The sequence below is a fragment of the Durio zibethinus genome, chromosome 12 (genome assembly GCF_047325235.1).
Source record: "Durio zibethinus cultivar Kanyao isolate XHJ-2024 chromosome 12, ASM4732523v1, whole genome shotgun sequence".
Taxonomy (NCBI): Eukaryota; Viridiplantae; Streptophyta; class Magnoliopsida; order Malvales; family Malvaceae; genus Durio; species Durio zibethinus.
In genome coordinates, this window is record NC_143173.1 from 22838427 (window position 1) to 22861778 (window position 23352).

At 29.1% G+C, this 23352-nt stretch overlaps 2 protein-coding genes across 2 annotated transcripts; one reads left to right on the forward strand and one right to left on the reverse strand.

Annotated features, from left to right (window-relative positions):
• The first annotated feature begins 10869 nt into the window (after positions 1-10869).
• On the forward strand, positions 10870-11875 carry LOC111297891 (VQ motif-containing protein 17-like). Its single transcript, XM_022892478.2, has one exon. The coding sequence runs from the start codon at positions 10981-10983 to the stop codon at positions 11506-11508; it is 528 nt and encodes a 175-aa protein (XP_022748213.2). The 5' UTR covers positions 10870-10980; the 3' UTR covers positions 11509-11875.
• Positions 11876-15850: 3975 nt separating this feature from the next.
• LOC111297102 (putative plastid-lipid-associated protein 13, chloroplastic) lies at positions 15851-23267 on the reverse strand. Its single transcript, XM_022891721.2, has 7 exons — positions 22828-23267; positions 20897-21018; positions 20734-20817; positions 20551-20647; positions 18980-19196; positions 17195-17247; positions 15851-16173 (listed from the first exon to the last, which is right to left on the reverse strand). The coding sequence occupies exons 1-7, from the start codon at positions 23080-23082 to the stop codon at positions 16078-16080; spliced, it is 924 nt and encodes a 307-aa protein (XP_022747456.2). The 5' UTR covers positions 23083-23267; the 3' UTR covers positions 15851-16077.
• Between the last annotated feature and the right edge of the window lie 85 nt (positions 23268-23352).

The window sequence follows — 23352 nt, forward strand, 5'->3', positions numbered from 1 at the left end:
TATAAAATTTTAAAATTTAATTCGAAATTAAATTAAATTTTTATTTGATTTAAATTAAATTTTATCATTTTGGTTCAGTTTGATTATTAATTTATAAAATTAAAAATTTTATATATTTAAGTAGATTTAATATAAAATTATTATTTTTATTTAATAAAAATTTTAAAAATATATAAAAATTTAAAAAAATATAATTCGATTCAATTTTATTTTTATTTAATTTCTTATCTTTCTATCTGAAATTCAATTCAAATATAATATATACATTTAATTTAAATAAATAAAAAAAAACTATTCTAAATTAAATCAGACATAATTTTAAATCGATTTTTATTTTTCTGAGTTTTTTTCTCAAAATCCTAAAGAAGGAAAGAAAGAAAGACGGACAAACTGGGAAGTGGGAACCACGTCAAAGAGTGGGCCCTCACTCACACGTTTCTACAACTTTTAATTTTCGGTACAATCAAACAAAATACACGTGGGAATCAGAGGGCAGTACTGCGTATTCCTTTTTTCGTTTTTTTTTGGGTAAATGGTTGGGCCGGCCCAGCTGGCACCAGACTCGCGTGCACTGGTGCTCTCATTTTGGTGACGCAAACCCCTCTGACCCTCAGATCTCATTTAATCTCCCTCTTCACGTGCACATCCAACGGCCAGTATAACTCTCTCTCCTTCTTTACATATAGGTTTCTTTAAAAAAAAAAAAAAAAAACATTGTCTGCTTTTAAAATAACATCTCAAAATTTTTGGCACAAAAAAGGGGTACAAGATTTTATATAACTCCTCTCTCTGCCAGCTATCATGCTCTCCACCCTTGCATTTCCTGTGATTATAGGACATATTACTATTTTTTTTTGTTATTTTTAAATTTCCGTTTTTATGATTTTATGCAAACTATAGTTTTTCTTGTATTTAATATATATATATGAAAAAATCTTAAAACGAAAGAGATTCCTTTAAAAAATTAGTTAATAAACTTTAAGTTAAACATTATAAGTTGTAGATATATATTTGTGATCACTACCTTGAAATTACTATAATTAGCTCCATAAATGAAACAGCTCTAGCATTTCTTGGATTGGTTGTTCATGCACAGCACTTCGCTTTCATATGGGAAAAGATCATGAAATAAAAAGAATCAATGTCAATATTAATTGGTCACAGTTTAGCTAGGTTTGCCAGTTTGATATTCTCTCAATGATGTGACTGCCTTTGCCTTGTATGACAACAGGTGAAGCATAAACGCCACCTTTCTACAAATTTGGCATTAAATATGACGCTTTGCTGTCTAAGGTTTTATAAGCCGATATTAAATATTAAATATGATATAATATAAAAAAATAAAAATAATATAATTTAAAATTTTAATAAAAATTATATATAAACTTAAAACAAATTTAAAAAATATATTTCATATTTGAAACGACATAAATTATAATATGATAATTTTTATAATTTATATAAAATAAATAGATATATATACACGAATTTCTTGTCATTTTAGACACTCTAACTTTCTTGTCACTCATTTGTTTGCCTATAATTAATCGATCATTAAAGCTTAGTTTTATTAATATTAATGAACCATCATATTACAAATTTTAATTTATTTGAAGCCGGTAGATGGTATCTTCTCTTTGTTTTCTAAAATTGAAGACAATGGCATTAAAAAAAGTTTAGCAAATATTTGTTGTACTTTTAGGCTTTGTACGTAGCTTGGGACAAAGCAATATAACCAAAGGAAAAACAAAGAAAATGACAAATACCCTCCCAATGCTAGTTAATATATATTTGTATACAGCAAGGTGAGATATTTATTGTTAGTATCCGTACGAGAGCTTCCATGTTTTTGTTACTTCAAAGAATTAAAATAACCTAATTCAATAAGACTCACTCAAATATAAATTACTTTTTCTATGGCTTTGCCTGTCGTTTGAAGAGGTAAATTACTTTTTGTACCGAAAGTACTCAATTAAGAATGAGTGACGTTTTGGGAATCTTCTGTCTTAGTATGAGGCTGAGTCTTTGGGAAATTTCTTTGTATTTATGGTTTTGTATACTATGTTTTTACAATTTTTTCAATTAAACCCTTGTTCAATATATAGCCCTAAACCTCTTTATCTGTACTAATGCTAATTACAACATTATATATATATATAAAACTATAACCTTTCTAAAAAAATCCCATAATTTTATACATAATAAAATCCATTTTTCTATAAGCAATTTGATGTGTAAGAGTAATAGAGTATATATTAAGGGTTGTATATTTCTTTTGGCACTCAAAATTATATATTAAAAATAACTTGACAATTAATGAGTACTTATTCCATAATATCCCCACCCCCCCCCCCCCCCCAAAAAAAAAAAAAAGAGAGGGAGAGCAAGGAGCTTGAAATTTGATAGAACTAATTTGCAACTCATGCGATACATGGATTATCTTTTTTTATTTAAATATTAATAAAAATATAAATTAATATTATTTAATTATTTATATGTTGAAAATATATATAAAATATAAATAAATATAATTAAGATATCAAATCATAATAAAAATAATTTTTATTTAAAAAATTGATAAAATTTAAAATATACGATAAATAATATTGGAAACAAGTCCAAAAAAAAAAAGATAGAAATTAAAATGAATTTCAATTTATCTCACTTTTTTAATAAGTAAAATTAGTGTTATGACTTTGATGAGGACGAAGTTTAGAAAATTACAAATTTTTATATGAAGGAATAATTAATGGGTCATTTATATTATATATAATATGATACTTTGTTATTTGGTTACTATTTATTATCAAATTACTACTCAATTTGTAGAAAAAACGACATTGATATAAAATTAACTGAATATAGAAAAGAAGTCCTTAGTCCGTCAGTCTTATCTTAGACAATTGAATCTCTACTTCTTCCTGCGAATCATCCAACAAAACATAAATCAACTGATTATTTCACAAACATATAAATAATATAGTTACAAATTATTATTTTTCTCAAAAAAATTGATGGGTGACTATGATTGTGAGTGAAACAATAAAAAAATTTTATTGACGCCTTTCATTGCTATTTCAGATGTAGAGTTGGAAACAATAACGATAAAATAATGGACAATTGTGACTGGGATTGGATTTTTAAAATAATCTAATAATAAGGAAATTAAAAAATAAAACTTGTCTTTTAAATTCAAAACAATAAAAGATAAATCCAATCAATTTTGGTGGAGATATGTATTTAAAATTTATGATGCATGTCGTAACAGTTTTGGAACCGTCAGACGTAAAGCGTTTTAAAATCGAAGTAAGTAGGAGAGTTATCACCAATCTTTGTTAAGGTGTGATTGATCATCCAAAAGTTTATTTTTTTTAATAAAATTATAAAAACGAGTTTAAAGTTTATCAAAAAGATGAATTTTGGTTTACGAAAATCAAGTTGGGTTCGGGAGTCGATTACATGTAGGGAAGGGTTAGCACCTCTACAACGCCCATAAATTAGTATCATTTAATTATGTGCTATTTTCGGGTGTTGGATAAAAATGATTTTGACTTGAAATTTAATAGTAATTTTCTTCATTTGAAAAAATAAAATTTTACTAAAGCTTTTTATTTAGGAATATCAAAAAAATTTTGAAGTTAAAGAATTATTTTAAAATTCTCCAACATCTAAGCATAATTTAAAATAACTCTTTTCGCTTAAGATTTAACACGATAATCTTTAAAATGAAATAATAATCTTTATAGAAGATAAATATTAGTGACTCTCCAATATTTAGGCATAGTATCAAGAATTATTTTTCTCGGAATGTTATTTTTATTTTATTTTATAATATCACAACAATTTTTTTAAAGTATTATTTTTTTATTATAAAATATTTTATCATCAAATAGTAAATAAAAATTAAAAAGAGAATAATGCAGACAATTATCGATGATAACACGCTAACGTATGTATGTTAATGAATGCAATGTAAAATGAAATGCAATTTAAAAGTTGGATTCTTAAGTATAATGAAACCACCCCGACTCTCCAATATCTAAACAGAGCTTATGTGCGACTGTTTATATTTAAGATCTCAATTTACTATTATACTTTTTATTAATCTTATTATTAATGCGAATTAAGAATTCGTGTAAAAAACTTAACGAAGTAAAGTTTCCTAAATACCCTATCATCTAGGCGGCATTCGGAAACATATTACTTCAAATGTGATTTTCACACATGTCCTTAAAATTTTCAGGATGTTTTGAGTAAAGGCTTGATTAGAGGTTTTAAAGATTAGGGTTTCAAGATTTTGAAGGTTCGGATTTTAAGGGTTTGGATTTAAGTTTTGATGGTTTTAGGGTTTGGTTTTAAGGTATGGAAGATTTAGGGTTTTGATTTTAGAGTTTGAAGATTTTAAGGTTTCGATTTTAAATTTTAAGATTTGGGGTTTTGATTTAAGGGTTTGGATTTAAGGGATTTTGGATTTTAGGGGTTTAAAAACTTAGGATTTTAAAAATTAATAATTAGTGTTTAAGGTTTCGTTTTTAAGAAAATACGAACATCTCTAAAAATTTCTAACATCTAGGTGAATTTTTGAAGTAAGTTCGATTTTAATGATTTTTGAAAATTAATTAAAAATTTCTTATATATTTTTTTTATCAAAATTTATTAATAATAATTTTTCAACATCTAGACGAAATTATTTTTTTAAGAAAATATTTTTTATTCCTTCCAACATTTAGGCAGAGAAAATAATAATAATTAATCTATTATTATTATTATTATTTTAAGCATTTTTAATATATATTTTTAATTATTATTTTACTTACTTGTTTTCAATTTTATTATTATTAAAACAATTAAAAATTTATCCTAACAAATTTAAGAACTTATCATGTATAAATATATAAAAAATATTTAAAATAACAAAAATAATAATATAAAAAAATTAAAAAATTCAAAACAAAAAAAAAAAATTTTTACTTGAGCTGGACCGGTCAACGACCGATTCGGTTAGACTGAAAAGGGGTCGGTTCGACGCATGATTCGGTTGAGCCGATTGAGGAATGATTCGAACCGGTCTAGAGAGTGGTTCGATCCGGCTCAATTAGACCAATCGATAGCTGTGGAAAAGAATGGGTCAACAGGTTGGGTTACGCGGATCTCAGGTTGGATTCAGGTCAACGCACAGATCCTTCTTGGCCTAAACGACGTCGTTTTGGGCGATAACTTTCTATATAAAACAAAAATTTTTTGTTCAGCTCATTTTTCTTTTGTTTCAAAGAAAAAAAAAAAGAGAGAGAGCTTTGGGGCTCTCGCCGTCTGGTCGTTGGAGAGTCGCTCCGACCGTCGCCTGGTTCACCGTCGACGATGGTCGTTGGTGGCTAGAAACTTCAATACTAACCAGGAGGTTCCGTTCAACCTCTTGAGCTCAGATCTGGTGCCTCTTTCACCGGAAACAACTTCGATTCGCGTAGATTTGATTTTGAAGTTTTCGGTATTCTTTTCTTTCTCTTTTTTTTTTCGAAAACTAACTGACCTTTCTTTTTTAGTGCAGGTGACTCGACGCTGGGTTCCTCCCTACGGGGAGGACTGTGTTTTATTTTTTTTATTTGTATTTTAGTAGATCGTTTAGGTATTTGGGGAGGTTATTCACATTTTTTTTTCGTGTCTGAGAGGTTTTTGATAGTGGTGGAATGTGCGTATTTCTGGTGTTCATTAAGGGATGTCCGAGAGGTCCAGAGGAGAGAGATCGAGTATTTTATAAGGTTAGAAATGGTGGTAGCATGTGCTGATGGAGTGAAAGGACTGAACGATGGGGTGGTATAATGGCTAGGATAATGGCAGGGCATAGGTGGTAATTGGGTGGGTGGCCATTGCCAAACCAGACCTTTTTTTGTATTTCTTCTTCCTTTTTTTTTAATTTTTAAATAAATTTTAATTTTAAATTAAACTAATTTTATTATTATTAATAAACAAGAATTGAAAATAGTGGACCCGGACAAAATTGATGTCTACAATGCATATAAATAAATATATATTCTTAAAATTTTGCTAAATTTAAAAAGAAAGATAAATTCTAAATTTGATATTTTTGAATTCAAATTTTGTTCCAATTTTCAATATTTCATAAGATTTTCGTTTTGAATTTAAATAATTTATTAAATGTAATTATTTTATAAATCAATTTTAGAGATAATATATCTATGAAAATTTTAAATTTAAAAAGATATTTATTTAGATTATTAGAAAATCCTAAAAAATAATATATCTAAATTAGATTTTGAACTAATTTAAAAATTATCCATATACATATATATTTGGATAATTAAATAATATATAAAAAGTGGTCATTCATTTAAATTTTGAAAATTTTAGATAATTAAATAAAATTTTATATATATTTTTATAAATGGCCTAAAATTAGGAAATATCTTAGATGTCTTTATAGAGAAATTTTAGAAATTTTTTTATTTGTCAAAAAAAGAAATCATCCACCAAAGTGTCCATATTAATTTTTTACTATATAACTTTGTATGTTATAATATATATATATATATATATATATATATATATTAGATTCGTGCTAGTTTGAATTCTTCCTGCTACCTCTATACGTTTTATAGAAAAAGGAAATTGTTAATTAATAAGAGTAAAATTGACTTTGGTCTTGGCATTAGCTCATACACTAAATAGTTCTATAAAGTTGGTTATTTTACTTTCAAAATTTACAAACCCAAAAGAAATAGAAATGTTAAATTGCCTTAATTTTGCTTTAAAATAAGTTTCAAATGCAATTAAGATGATAGTAGATTTTTTATTCTAAAAAGAAAATATATCTGAATTACATCTCATAACTCTTTTGTAAATTGGTGGTTGTACAGAGATTTGCATATGATTTTCTTTTAAATTACATATTCTTGGTTGTTAGAAGGGTTGGTTCAAGTACATATTTGATCGTTCAAAGAGTTGAATTTGTTTTTGAGTATGATAAGAAAAGTCTTGCAATTAAGATGATAGTAGATTTTCGATACTAAAAAGAAAACATATCCGAATTACATCACATAATTCTTTTGTAAATTGGTGGTTGTATAGAGACTTGCATATGATTTTCTTTCAAATTACATTTCTTGGTTGTTAGGAGGGTTGGTTCAAGTACATATTTGATCGTTCAAAGAATTGAATTTGCTTTTGATTCTGATAAGAAAAGTCATCTCATTGATCTTTTGCATGCACAAAGGGAAATTGTAGTTCATAGAAAGATAATGTGAGACTATTAGATATGCACTTGCTTATTGAAGTTTTTTTATCCATATATTTTTCAATTCAAGTTAATTACTGGATATATTTGTTTTAATGAATATTAATTTTTCAGGGTGCTAATTCATTTATCTAGTCTCATCGAATTAATAAGTCAAAGATAATAAATTTAAATAATCATATAAACTTAAATCTCTAGAGTTGCCAAACTGTCATATAAATACTAAATAAAAATATTACCAAAATCAATACAACTATCCTAGCTGTGATAAATCCTTCCCAAATGCTATCTCATTTTCTTTATATCTTTCTTGGTAGTAGACTTGGTGACCTTGGCACTAGATTGGTCTTTCTTTTCAACAATCTTGATGACACCAATAACCACAGTTTGGCGCATGTTATTGATAACAAAACGTCCAAGAGGTGGGTACTTAAAAGAAAGTCTTCACAACCATTCTTTGCCCAGAAGCTAAAAATTTTAAAAAGTTTAAGAAATACCTAGAAGCTAAAATCAAGAGAAAAAAAAGACAAAAGTCCCTTGGAAATTCAGAATAAAGGTATCAACTTCTTTGAAAACCAACGAGCCAAATTTTACAGCTCTTTTTTTATGATTCTTTTACTAGCCTGCACATGATAACATCTGATTATGGACTAAAATAAGTAAATAAAAATATTTGAGATTTTTGTACTGAATTTATACTCTAAATACTGAAGAAATAAAGAGTTGAAAGATAAAAAATATTACCTGATTGAGTGAATTGATTAAGAGAATAGATGTTCAACAGACGTAGATTAAGAACTAAAAAAATTCAATCTCATTTTGCTACACCAATTAACCGTTTAACCACACTTGTTTGCAATATGAGTTTGTAGGTTAGATACGTCAAACTAGAAACAAAAGCTCTTTCACCACAATGGGAAGATGATGATGCTAAAGCTTCTCAACAGCCTAAGGCTGAAAGTATTGATGTCTCCACTATGGAAATAGACTCCACAGAAACAAAAGTCCTTTCACCAAGTGTGGATGAAACTAATGCATAGATTAACTTGGATGAAGCTAGAGTTGTTTTATGGCTAAAGGCATCATTCATTTGATCCCCTTCTCATTGGCGGACCGAATCATTTTTTCCAATTTGTAGATGTTTATCTAATCCTATCTTAATTGTAAAGAGCTCTACTTTTGAGTTATAATCCTAAGCATTAAAAAATAGTTGGTTACTCAACTGGCTTTTCTAATAATTGATTGAATTTAGAGAGAAATGTTGAGCAGTATAATGAAGTAATCATTTACTAATATTCAATGTTTTTCTCCATTTTTTCTACCTATTCATTTTAGGTAGGAAAGTAAAAAAAAAATTAATGTAATGGCTGAATTATAAAGTAACACATTATCAAGGTAGTGATGTTCGCAGGCAATTTTACATTGAGGATCAAACGTATATCAAGGATTTGAGTAGTGGTCGGTGGGCTTTTCCTCAAGTTTTCACTGTGGATATGGATATGGTTTGCTTTTGTTATTTTATCATTGTTTTAAAGATAAATTATTTTAAAATTAGTTTTAAATTAAGATGAGATGATGTGATGTATAAAAGAAAAGAATTTCATTGGAATTTAAATTGGTTTTTGATTAAATTTTAAAAATTTTAGATAATTTACTAAATTTTGAAATATATGTTTTATAAATATTTTATGTGTTATTATAATGAGAAGTTTTAAAAATTAATCTTACATGTCAAAAAAAGAAGTTGTTCAGGTAAACGTCTACATCAATAAATATTATTTGGTAACTATGTATATTGTAATAATATATATATATATATGATTTTTAAACATTACTAAAGTTTGTAGTCAACTTGATATAGGTGGAAGCATTGTACCCAAATTTTTTCCCTAAATATAATTGATATTATTGTTAGTTATTTGTCCAAACTACCAACAATACCTAATTCATTGTGGGCTTTGTTTTGATTTTTGGACTGATTTTTTTAATTCAACTAATTGCTAATTTTGAGGAATAATTTCCTCCTAAATTTTGGTCTTGGCTAATTTAAAGTTTAATTAATTTCCTCACAAAATCAGAGGACAATAGAATCGAATTAGTTGTGATCAAAATTGAAGAATCAAAAAGATTAAGTAGAGGAAATACAAAATTAGAAATATTGGAAGGCACAAAGAAAGATTATAAAAGAAAAAAAAAAAAAGCAAAGGGAGTAGTGGCATTTTCAAAATTGATAATTTAATTAGTGTGTGTAATGTTTTTAGTATATGTACGGCTGTCGTCTATGCAAGTCATGACATTGGTTTTTATTCCAACTAGGTGGATTCGTGTGTAAGTAGTACGTTGTGGAATCGTCACTTGGCAAAAAGTAAGATATTCTTCCTATAATTTAATGATCAAATTTTTTTATTAAAATCCTTTCAAAATTTGAACGAATTTTCGGATTTAGATGAATAGACTAACTCTTAAATAGATTTATTTACAAACATGCAAATTAATATTATCTCTTACAACGAGTGTTTTTATTCTATGTAGTTTTCCTCTTTTTAGGGAATCAAAATTCAAAGGTTTTTAATTTCTATTGATGTAGCTAGGTTTTGGGATTTTACTTGAACATCTTCGTTTAGCAAGTGAAAAATGTATCATATACTTTATTTATATATATATATATATATATATATAAAGAGTGAATTATAGCTCAAACTTAGGATTTTTATCTTCACATATTTCACCTTTATCACTTGAATTAAACTCAATAAACAATTCATACATGATTTTTTTAAATGGTTCCATAAATCAAATCTCCTTGATATTTGAAGAATTTTCTATATATTACTTATATGGTTCTTGTAAATGAGTCATATATAATTGTTTACATTTAGATGTCACCAATTTTAAAGAAAACATCAAGGCCAGGGTTCGAACCCCAACCTTCCTCTTCTCCCTTAATGTAGGCTCTGCCCCCCTTTGAATGACAAAAAAAAAAAGAATTAATTCCCGTTGATTAATCTACTTTGAATCATGAATATTAATCTAACAAGTAGAAGAAACAACCCTTTGTACATATATATTAAATCAAGCCAATATACATATATAAATGTTCTCAAAATAGAGAGGATGGTTTGATTGTTGCAAATATAGGACATAAGAAACAATATGTTTTTTTTTTTTTTTTTGTAAAAAAAAAAAATGTTCAATCTTCTCTATGTGAGAAAAATGCATATTTTGATACACATAAAACATATAATGATTTGTAATAAGCTAATACCATTTAACTTTCTCCAAAAATGATTTTTCAAAACAAAAACTTCTCCAAAAATATTGTACAAAATGATTATTCTATATCAATATATATATCTCTTTTATTCAAATTATATCAAGTAATCAAATTATTTCAACAAACTGATCATACATGTGATGTATAATAAATTATTAATTTTTTAATAATGTAATTATGTGCTATGATTTGAATAAAAAGAATGACATGAGTAACAAAATTATACCATTCTTTTTCTTAGTAATATTTTCCATTTTGTCAGATAGGACTCCATCCGGTCCTTAGTCCCAACAGACAACTTGGTTTTTCATTTTTTTTTTTTTTTTTAAGTTTTCACCTTTAAACAATTATGTTTCGTATCACTTTCACTGCTTTATAAGCCTTCCCTTTCATTTCTCTAAACAAATTTACCAAATCCCCCCACCTTTTTCTATTTCTTTGTCTCAAACGTTTCTCCATGGAGAAATTCACGATCAGGAATCAATCCAGAATGCCTTCTTCAACGCCACCGTCAGCACTATCCATTCGCAAGGATTCACGAACAATATCAAAGGCAAAGCCAAAGATACGCATAATTCACATATTTGCTCCAGAGATCATCAAGACTGACGTAGCAAACTTCAGAGAACTGGTGCAAAGACTCACTGGAAAACCATCTCAAGAAAAGGGTTGCAAAAAGAAACCAAGAATTGCTAGAAGAGATCATATTCAAGAGCCAAGGATCACTCGTTTTTGCGACAAACCAGTGGCAGCAGCAGCTGTGGCCAAGAAAATGGAGCTGAGAACTGGGTTTCTTGCAGGCTGGGAAACAAGAGAAAGGATCAAGGAGGAAGAAGGTATGTGGAATAGTATTGGTGAGAATTCAGGTGGTTTCTTAAGTGGTTTTGGAGATTTGGATGGATTTATTCAGGAACTTGGTGAATTTCCTTTGCTTCCTTTGGATGCTTCTCACATGCATGGATTTGAAGAAGCTGAACTTGCATAAATTGATTCTTTAAATTGGGGTTTTAATTTTTTCCTTCTTTAATTTTAAAATTGAATGTTTGATCGTTGAAGATGTTTTGGAGTGGGATTTTACATATAGTTTTAACTGAATTTTATGAATCCGTTTGTCTCTCTCTAATCTGATTATCTCCACCGTAAATATATAAGAAATTAACTTAATTTCATGTGACTTTGAGATTTCTACTTTTGCTAAGAAATTTGTTCTTTCTTAAATTTTCCATTTGGATGTAATAGAAGCAACTGAAAACATCTTCCATTTATAATTTGTGTTATGTCTTTTTCTTTTCTAAATTAAATTCATTTAAATTTAATTAAGAAGGAGTTTGTTTCTTTTCATTTGGAATGTGCAATGGGTTTTTTGTCTTATCTAAAATGGGTGTTTTCTTCTTCCCAAATAGCAGTTTGGCAGACCAAACATGAAAGTGCAAAACTATATCATGTTATTTGATTTGATAAATGTCTTACTTTTCTTGTAAGACTCTCTTTAATTTATAATTATTTTAACAAATGATTTTATCCCTTCAAGTCGCCTCCCCATTAATCTTATGATGTTAGCAAGAAGTTGATGCATATCTCACAAGCATCACAAATTTGAGAAAACCTTGCTTTTGAATTGATGATGAGATTTTTTTAAAATTTTTTTTAACTTAATATGGCAACTTATATAATGGTTAATGGATGTAATCCCACCTTTTCTAACCATTTTAATATATAAATTCCTTTTATAAAAAATAATTCTAATATAAGCTTGATTTTTCCAATTTTTGTCTTTTCCAAGTTGAAATTAAGATGAAATGCAAATAAAATCTCTTTAATAGTAAATGAAAATTTCTAGTTAATTTTTTTACATGAAAATCATGAATAGATAAAATGTTCAATATCAACTTAATTAACTCCTAACATAGGTCTATTTATAATTTAGGGATAAGTATAGAAAAGTCCTCAAACGTCTAATTTCATCGATTAAGTTTTTATTAAACAAAAATTAACTAAAGGCCAACATTCATTTTTATCCAATTAAAAGTTTAATTGGTTGAAAATAAATATTTAAGAGTTTAATTAGATGAAAATAATTATTTAAAGATTCAATTAGTTAAAAATAAATATTTAAAAATTTAATCGATTACAGTAAAATGATAAAGACTTGGATAATTATTTAATTTTTGTTAAAGTGTTTTCTGTATTTAAGCCTTTAATTTACCTTGTTAGAGAGGAAAATGGGTGAATTCTAGGTAGCTAGCCAGGTGAAAAGAAGACAAAATTCCATGAATCTTTTCTTTTATAATAAGATTACAAGAATCAAACAGTTGGTACTGTTCAGTAAGTAGGCTCGCTAAGAAGGCAGATCTTAATTTTTTTTTTTTTTTTTTCATTTTGTCAGACAGATTATCCAGAGAATATTGTTAAATTTAATTAAAGTGCTGGAAACAGAAGGAATATATATGGTTTCTAATCTTGTATTTACCTTTTCAACACAGACAGGAATATTTCTTAAAGTAGAAATCACCACGGAAAATAGATCAATATGGAAACACTCAAATTAAGGATATAACTTTCAATTACTTTATGTAATTATCTTTAAACTTTGGTTTTTAACAGATTTAGAATTTAAATTTTAATATCTACAACATTTTTTTTTATTTTAATGAGGTTCGCAACAATCTTTTTTGTAAAAAAAATAATAATAATAATATGTGCAAATTTCAGTTGTAATGCATAGCTTTACCTAAGCTGCTAAAGGAAACCCGACATTGGAGATTTGGAGCCAAAGGTAGCATTGATATTTGACTTTAGGCACCTTAAAATTAAGTCAACATTTTTGGTAAACTTTATTAGCAAATTGCAATATTAATTTACTTTGGACGGTGCATAGAACCGACTAATTTGCCTAATAGAAAATTGGAAAGCTAAGCAGATGAAAATTTTGAGGTCTAAACCACCGGCTTATCTCTGAAACTATGGAGCAGCATAATTTCTTTGCAAATTACAATAATCCTAATTGTTTCTTCTTTTTTTAAAATAAATATTATCATAAATCAAAATTTATGATTTTTACCCAAACCTTATCGAGCTCAAGTTGTTATATATTAACAATTATTATTATTATTATTATTATTTTGATTCAAAAACTGATAACGTTTTATTATATAAAAAAATAATTGACTTGGTTCGAATACAAATTTTAATATCTTTTTTAAAATTTTTTATTAAATCAAAAAATAAAAGACATTATTATTTTTTTTTCTCTTTTTCTTCGATTTATATTTTAAACAAATAACAATTGGGGTAGTCGGTAAATGACATATATACTAAATCATTGTGTTGATATCAAGAAGGTTAGCATATTTTTTAGCTTTAAAAGGACAAAAAAGTCAGATTTATGACATCTCAAATCTTTACTGATTTCCGTGCCGACGGAAAAAATCAACGGTGGACTACAAGTACAAATTGTGGTGAAAATGAGAATATATTTTTGATTACAGATACAATGATTTTACTTCAATTTCGAATTTTAACTGATTGTTAGAATATTAAAATTCTACCATATGATCATGTACTTTGTATTTGAGCCACTTGTTTTAGATCTTAGAACAAAAAAAAAAAAAATCCTAATTACTCAAGTCAAGTATGCCACTTGCCATGTTTAATCAATAGCTAAGTTTCAAAATCACATTTGGCTTCTCTTCTTTTTCAATAATAAATAGAGAATTCTGTTAATGGCCAGATGAAAAACCATATCAATATAAATAAAATTTATGATTATTCTTTTATTGTTACAAATTATCTTTTTTATTTTTGTTTTTTAACCAAACAATTTTTTTTTTTTTATGTTTATGTATTTTTTTAATCTCGAATCACTAATGGTTCATTTCAATATTCGATAAAATTTTTTTTTTATATGTTATCATGTTGTTTGGAAATTAAACGTTTAAAACAAATAATAATGAAATAATAATTTTATGAACTATTCAAATGATACATAAAATATAGATTTTCCATTTTCCACGTAGCCAACGGTGATGGGAGAATTGAAGCAGCTAGATGACCTAGCTGGAAACATCACTCTCAAAGGAGGTTTAAATTGCTAATATATTTGTGGAGAGGGTAATTGGTTTCGTCAAATACTACAAAGTTAAAAGGATTAAGATATAGGATTAGATTTTCTCAAAAAAAAAAAAGAAAGGTTAGATGATTTTGAATTTTTATTACTACTTTCTTATAAAGAAAAATAAAAGGGAGACCAAATTTATTAAAATTTAAACCATGAAAATAATTTTATAAATATAAAAAAGCAACTTGATGAAAATGTGCGCCGCCATGTCGTTTGGTTAGTATTTTATTCGTACCAAGTATCCCACTAATTATGGACACATTTACCCGAAAGAGGCAGCAATTCCCTCAGTTACTTCTCTTGTACTTGGATCTATAATAATCGTATTATATTTGTGTTAAAAAGTTTAACACAATAATTAATTTTATTATATTAATCTATTTATTTATTATATGCTTTAATCTTAATATGACATGATTATGACCATTAAACTAACCTAAAGTTAACTTAGGACAATTCCGACAGGAAAACAAAGCCCAAGAATCTATGTAAGTCCTGTTTGGCAACCAGGAAAATTTGGAACCATAAAGAATTGAGAAGCAGCGAGACTTAATTCAACATAACAACAAAACATTAACTTATTACTATTAGTCAAGCAAGCACGCTGTGTTTTTTTTTTTTTTGTTAAAAAATGTTCATACTTTGTACTTTAATTAATTTATACATTATTTTTTTTTTTATATAAATGAGGTCGAAACTGATATAGAAAAATATTACATGTGATAAAATTTAAATTTCTTTTGATATAAGAAATTTAAATTTCAAAAAAATTAAAATATAATTTTTTAAGAATAATTATATAAATAAATTGAATTAGCTTATTACTATTAATCAAGTTAGCATCATAATTTAAAAAAAAAAATGTAAACATGTTCTTTGCATCAACCTCTAACTAATTTATACAGTGTTATTTATATTATAGTAAAAAATTTGCTTAATTAAGTACTGAAATTTGCTCCCAGGATATTTTTTCTTGAATCTAAAAAGAGACATTACGCATGATAAAAATCAAGTGTGAATTGGATCGACGAAATACGCCCACATGACTTGAAAAATATTGAGCCTGAAATTATTGTGGGCAAATATAATAAAAAGTATTTACTTATTAAAATTTTCTTATTAGAATTAGTTTATTTTGATACTTACATATAAAATTAAAAATTTCCAATTCAAAGAATGAATAATAACAATAAATTAAAAAAAAATCATGTGAATTATAAGGTGTATGTATGAATTTCCTTGTAGTATTCAAGAATTTGGTACAATATTTGACTTTAAATTTACCTATACGATAATGGAATTTTGAACAAATTAAAAAAGAGATGACTACATTAGATTGAATTACAACGCTTAATCTTCACTTGTAATTTTATTGCAACAAAAACTTTATTAGAAATAAAAACAAAAGACACAGTTCCAACACATGTATATGACTCCCTAACTCACATAGTCGGTGTTAGTTTCCACCATGCTAGAAGAGGGTGTATCCAACCTGGTAAGAACTTCGGGTATTCCAGCAGTATCCCTTATTATCTGCATCAACCAACATAAGAATTCAAAACCCTCTACTGGAATTCACCTAGTTACCTCAAAACCCTATTGCATTCTAGGGCCTAAAACCTTTCGGGATCCATAGATCATTTTTATGTGTGTCTGAAATTCATTCGCAAACTTAGGCACCAGCTACTTGTGTTAAATTGGCACCTGTGCCATTCTGTATTACAGATTTGATATTAAGGAAAGCAGAAAGCATCATTGACTTTCATTGTTATTGTTAATTCAACAATCTTATCATTAATTTATCATATACTAAAGTTATTAACAGCAGAGGCCTAATAGTCAATTAATACTATAAATCTATAGCAAACTTCAAATCTTAAGAATTGCTTCTACCTTACAACAAGAAACAGAAACTGAAGGTTCTTTGGGGCAAATTACAACCTTCTTAGTCTAGTATCTAAGCTCACATGACAAGAATGGGAAGTTTAGCAAGCTAATTTTAAGTTGACATTGTAAAATTATCAGCATACCAATCACAATTATGTCCAACAGATTGAGAACTTTTGTGATGGTATGAACAAGAACAGTGACTACAATTCTACAAATATATTCAGTGGAATAGTATAGTTCATATGAAATTTTACAAAAGGAGCCCAAGGTCGGTTGAGAGGTGAATGAAGATGATGAAGAATAAGTCATAACAACAGATGGCAACTGACAAAACTAAAATACAAAAGGTGACGCAAGTAGGGATATGCTACAGTTGGGTTACAACAAAAGATCCATTTTCTTTTCAAATACCCCAATATACTTGATTCATTGGTTCGTCAAAATAAAAGATATCAATGGTATAATTCCATTTTTTTCAAGGCATGAAATTATCATTGCAAACCTTTGGTCAGTGCATCAATTGCTAATTATATCTACATGGTGAACTCATTATGTTATAGTCAACCGTACAATGAATTATGTAGAAAACAATCTGAAGGCCAAAAAGTGAAAAGATAATTTTAAATTCAAAAGAAACTAAGAAAAAGGACAGATATAAACTTACAAGGATCTCTTCATCAAGATAAGATATCATGAACAGTCTCTGGAATGTCCCACCTTGGAATACAAAGAAACTTCAGCTCAGATTCATAAAAGATTTGAATATCAAACAGAAAAGCTATATAATTTATCCTTAATCATGAACTTTTTATTGCTTCCTTCCCTATTCTATTTCACCCTTAACATATTAATCATCCATGATGGGGCAAGAGCAACTGGCAAAACTGCTTCCAAAGTCAAGTGCGATGACAAAATGGAACAGCATTCTTTCATGGAACTGATTCTTTACCATCAATTTAGGCAATGATTCCATTGCACATGCATTGATACCCGTCTTTGCTCATAAGTAACAATTTTATTAATGAGTAGTAGGTGTAGCCTATTTGTTGAAGTATACAAACGAACAGGATGCTATGCTTTGGAGAAGGGGAGGGGGGGAGTTTACAACATCCTTTATTTGACTTTGTAAATTGCAAAATCTGAAAACTAGTGTCCCTCAAAGGAAAAAGCATTTAAAAATCACCTTATGAAATTTGTGTTACATTAATTTTACAACAGAAACCAGAAAGAAACATGTTACTGAAATGGAAAGAAAAGAGATGAGAAACAAGCTAGATATTGAGATTCAGAAAAACAATTACTCGAACATCTCTAACTCAGTTGTGTTTTCCCACCTTTTGATGTCCTCAAACAACTGAATGCGCTACAAGTAAACTCCAAGAACATATTCCACTTAAGAAATGGATGAACTTGCCCGAAACAACATTTCCTACCCACATCAACCAGCCAAAAGTTCAACTACCGGACTGGGCAATATCCGAAGGTTCCCCGAATGAGGTCAAATGAGGGGTGGTAACTCTATATTATCCAAGGAAACTTAAAAAAGAAAAAGACAAAAGAAAAGAAGAGGGATGATAACTCATGATTCATGACATAACCAGTCTTTTAGCTTGCTTTCTTTGTTTTAATCTAACAGAAGGTTATTAAATGACCAGTAGCCATCACAATTAGCTGGTCATGTTTCTCCACTACATGGACCGAATTAACCAACTGGATTCACTATTTATTGAATATCCACATAAATCCAAATAAACATGTATGCATCATCAGCATATCTGGCCTTCTTATGCTGCAGCAGAAAGAGAGCCAAACCATCTTTCCATAACCTTGTTAGAGTTTTAGAAAAAGGCAGGTCGTACATCCATGACCAACCTCTAATAAGAAGCGCACTGGCCATATTGAGATGCAGTTTAGCATTTTTAAATTCTCATGTTCTTTGGTCTCAAAAGAAAGAATCCCATTTCCAAATAATCAACTTTCTCCACCAAAAAAGAAAAAAGTACATCATAGCAATAACAACTCTAGTGAGCGCCTTCAAAGGCTATTTAATCACAGCACATTAACTTTCCATCTACAATTTAAATATTAAGAGCTAAGCCACAAGAAAATGGAAAAAAAAAAAAACTGTCATTTCCAATACTTTTCAGATGCTTCAGTGCAAGTCTTTGGAACTATTACTGTGAAAGTCTGCAAAAGGAGACATTTCATTGGTGCCAAAAGTGACAGTAATACCTAGCATCCATGAAGATCATATGGGCTTGGGGCTACAATTTTCATTCAGAAAAACATACGCAAGCAATTATTTCTCATAATTATGACCCAGATTAGATTTCAACTAGGTTTTTTGCGATCATTTAAGCTTTTCTTGTGCAATTATGTACATTAACAGTCCATATTATTCTCAACTAAATCATCTTAAGGAAAAATTGAAAAAGACTGGAATGCTTACTCAGAGGAACTCTCAGTCCACTGGCCACTGCATCCCTTATAGGAACTGGAAGCTGCTGAACGGTAGTAAGAGCCTGACTATATGCACCTTTTAACTGTTGTGGTATTGTTTCTTCGACAACAGTTGGTGATTCAAGTATCCCCTCAACATATTCTTCTTTCATTCGTTGTGGTCCCTCAACAGATACCCTGGTGGAAAGAATAAAGTTGCTTTCTATCTGCATTCCACCAGAGATAATCTTAAATCACTTGAAAATTGTGCAATAAGGAGAACTTTTTGTAGCACTCAGATAAAATGGAGTTAATAAAAGTTGAAAAAAGCGGCTATTCTAATTAACTCTAATCATTGCGATAGTTGTTTAATTAAAGCTAGCAATCAAAATTCAGCCAGCACTTTAAAAACAGAAAACCAAAATGCTAAAAAACACTTGTTCCACTTTTTAATTAAAGAATTGTAAAGTTGCAAGCAATACAAGCCCATGAAAGAATACAAATGAGAAACTAGCAGAGGGAATACTTCCATTGGGCAGCCAGCGCAAAGGTTCACATAATGTCCAGGGAATGTTGAAGCTTACCCTCCTTTCCACATCTTTGACACATGATCTACAAATCTTTACTTGAACAATCTTACATTGCACCAAGGTTGAGATGATCACAGAAAACAAAGAAATAGAGGCAATGATTCTAATATCCTCACCAGTTATTCAAATTTGACTGTAGCAGAAATAAAAGAGAAAAATTTTAAAGAGGAATATGCCGGCATATATTGTTATTCCAATAGCCTTTAATTAGTGGCCCCAATACCAATGGTTCCAAATCTCACACAAATAAAGACCCACTCCACCTTTCTAAACAGCAACATTTCAACCATAAACAACAAAGTTGAGTGACAGCCAATGTTACTAGTAGAGAAGCTCAAGTCAATTTGATTAATACAAGTACTTTTAAGTGGCAGGAAAATAGTGCTGCCTCAAATGACTTCATCTCATTACTCCAATGATGAAATCAATGAAGGTTTAAAATGTTCATCTATCAGTTAAAAACTAGGGATGATGTCCTTCAGTTGGTTAATTTGACAAACATAATCTTTATTCACTTCCATAATAGTCAAGAAAAAAAACTATTTAATTGGCAATAGTGTCCAGGATATAGCATAATTTCTCCACATGGATTTACTATATCACTTTAAAGCAATGCTGGGCAACACCACTTCCATTGCACAATGAATTCCGAAAGATTTTTGTTGTTTTACTCAATACTCAAGTTCTATCAAGAACTAGGAGCACATGGTAGGTGTTGTTGTACAGAAAACAAATAAGAATTGGAGCCTCATAGTACGTGGTTGGCTAAAACATGTTTTTACTAGAATTAATAAAGTAATTTGACTTAATTCACATTTAACTTATACATGCAAGCAATAATATAGTACTATGTATGATTAAATAAAGAAAGATGATAGCTGAACATCAATATAAAGTTCAAGGCAGAGTGCTTCATAGAAGACCATACTTATGCTTTTGACATGCGACATTCATTACTGTAGGAAAGTATAGTTGCTGAGAAAATATTTACCGAGTTAAGCAGTTTCAAGTGTGCTGTAACTTTTGCATATCCATCCTTAAGAAGCAAATCCATTTTTGAAAAATTTGCAAATGTTGAAGGGAATCTCCTGCAAAGTACAAAGGGGTCACCCAGAATATCAGCTGCCTTTCATTCAGAAAAATTGGAGATCATCAGCTATCAAAGAACACTCACTCCAATATGACTCTAGCAGCAAAAAGTTCAGGGCTTCCAGATCCAAACCACTCAAAGTTCCATCGACCTTCCAAAAAGGGGGACCTGGAAAGTTATATTTACAAAAAAAAGTCTTATGCAAAAGATGAACATGAAAAAACTCATTCTTTATCTAAGCACCTACGTTGTGGGCCTTGGTGTTGGATTGAGCCTCTCAAGACCAGTTATCCTCTCATTCACATCAATTCTTTGCATATCTGTTATCTTTCCCGTGACTAAAGCCTCAAAACCCCCAGCATCCTTAAACTGAAAGAACATTTAACAAAGTAAAGATGAAAGGCCAAATCAATGGATAAGATTTGTCAATCTTTAACTGACAAAAATACATTTAAAATATCTAGCTTCATAAGCTGAAAAGTTCTTTTTCTCAAGCTAGTAGTACTGGCTTGAAGTTTGAATAATCAATTACGATTGAATAAAAACTAACAACTACAGGAAAATATGTTTGATTCACAAACAGGAGAAAATTTATTATGTGTGTTATATTCTGAGTGAATGATAACTGATAGACAATATGCAGATAGACAAATTGAGAAAATTAAAGATATAGATAGGATAGAACGAATTAAACCTATCATCCATGATGGTCAATTTTAACATAATACTCCATGGTATTTCATATGTGTGTCAATTTCATCCTTTAATTGGTCAAACTTCAGAAAGTTTATACAAATAGTCACATAAACAACAAGCAGCATCCCATGTGACAAGAATTGGAAGTGAAAAATAGGTACATTGCACCCATGATCCGTGACCTCTTATGAAATTATATTCTTGTCAATTTTAACATAACGCATCATGACTTCTCATAAGAGCTTTGACATTGTCCATTATTTGATTGTTGTTGGAAAAAGGATGGAACTTTTTATATAAATGCCCAAATAAGCATTGATGTTGCAGCCACATAAGCACCATTCAGCCACATTATTTATCCTTCATTTATCCTTCTTTTTCTTCCTTTCTTTTTCTTTCCTTTTTTCTGCACTTTTTTTTTTTTTTTGCATTTCTTTTCTCTTTCTCTGCACTTTCACTAATCTAAGTCCCTCTACTTCTCCTTATTATCCACCATACCAGTCGCTGGAATCAGCCAACTGACTGCAGTACTTCACTGCTGGCACTAATACAGTCCCAATTTTACTTTGTTTTTTCTCTTTTTCTTTTTCAACCAACTCATTGTTCTCAGTTTCTTTCACTAGACTCAAATGCCTTTCAAATTTTCAAGAAATACCTTTCCAAACTTATAAATTTAATTGCCTTACTCATACCACAATATCACGACTTCAAGCTGGACAGGTTTTTCTATTTACTGGAACATCATGGATAATGGACTAAAAGATCCAGGTTGTTGAAAAGTAATAAATGAAGATGAAATATTATGGAAACATCATGGATGATGGGTGTAATTTACCCTATTCTTTTTCTAACTCGTACTAGCCACATTGACATGGAACACAACATGTTGCTTCATTGACCATTTCCATCAAAACCTTAGAGCCTAATTGAAGAAAGGATGCCATTGATACACTTCTAATAAAGCCCCGACATATTATGTTACAATAGTTAAATTGAAATGTCATAGATGAAAATGAAACTAAATTAAAAAGGTTTGACTAACAGTTACAATTTTCCTCATATATAACTTCAAAACTATCCTGCTGATTCGTGTTATCCCTTCTAGTAACTATTATACTCATTCAACAAAAGGACTAAGCCAAATAATTATCCTAATCACATGAAAGCCAAGATTAACATTTTTACAGCTCCAGAAAATAGAGAAGATGAAAATGTTTACCAATGTTTGGCACATAGCAAGAAAAGGCAATTCCCAGGCAGAATCTGAACACCTAAACTGAAAAAGCTTTGACTAATTGGAAAAAATGCCAAGTGTGATGTTAAGGCAATTACTTGTAATTTGTTTCTTCCAATCAAAATTTGGCCTGAAACTTAAAATCACCTCAAAATTTCCAAATCACTCCTTTTTTTGGGCACTTTCTATGACCATTAAAATTCAATAATTAAATTAGAGAAAATGTCGAATAAAAAAGAGAAACTCACAGCAAGAAGCAGAGATTCCTTAGCAGAAAGTCGTTCCATCTCTCTAGCATAAGTAGCCGGAGCTCCTCCCTGTACCGCTTGCTGAACCATTGCTCTACAGGCCATTCTACGACGGTTTCTCCGGTTGCCGGAATTCCTCCGTTCATACTCCGGCAATCTAACGAAAGAAACTCCCGTCAAAGACGATGACGACGAGGAAGAGAAGGTCGAGCAAATTGCGGAAATTGCAGAAAACGATCCTTGCAGAGAAGCCATAGATGAAATGGGATTTTTTTCTTAGGGTTTCTTTTTTTTTTCTTATTTATTTATTTATTGTGAAGTGAAGAGTGAAGTTTTAGACTTTCTAGTTGTGTGAAAGTGATTTTTACGTCAAAATTTGGTGCCTCTGATGACCGTTGGGGAAACTGAACTTTTTTTATGCTTCAAAATAAAAAACGGAAAGCATGTTTTCTGTTAAAAAAAAAAAAATATATATATATATATATATATATATATATATAAAAGAAATAAGTTAATCTGTTGCAA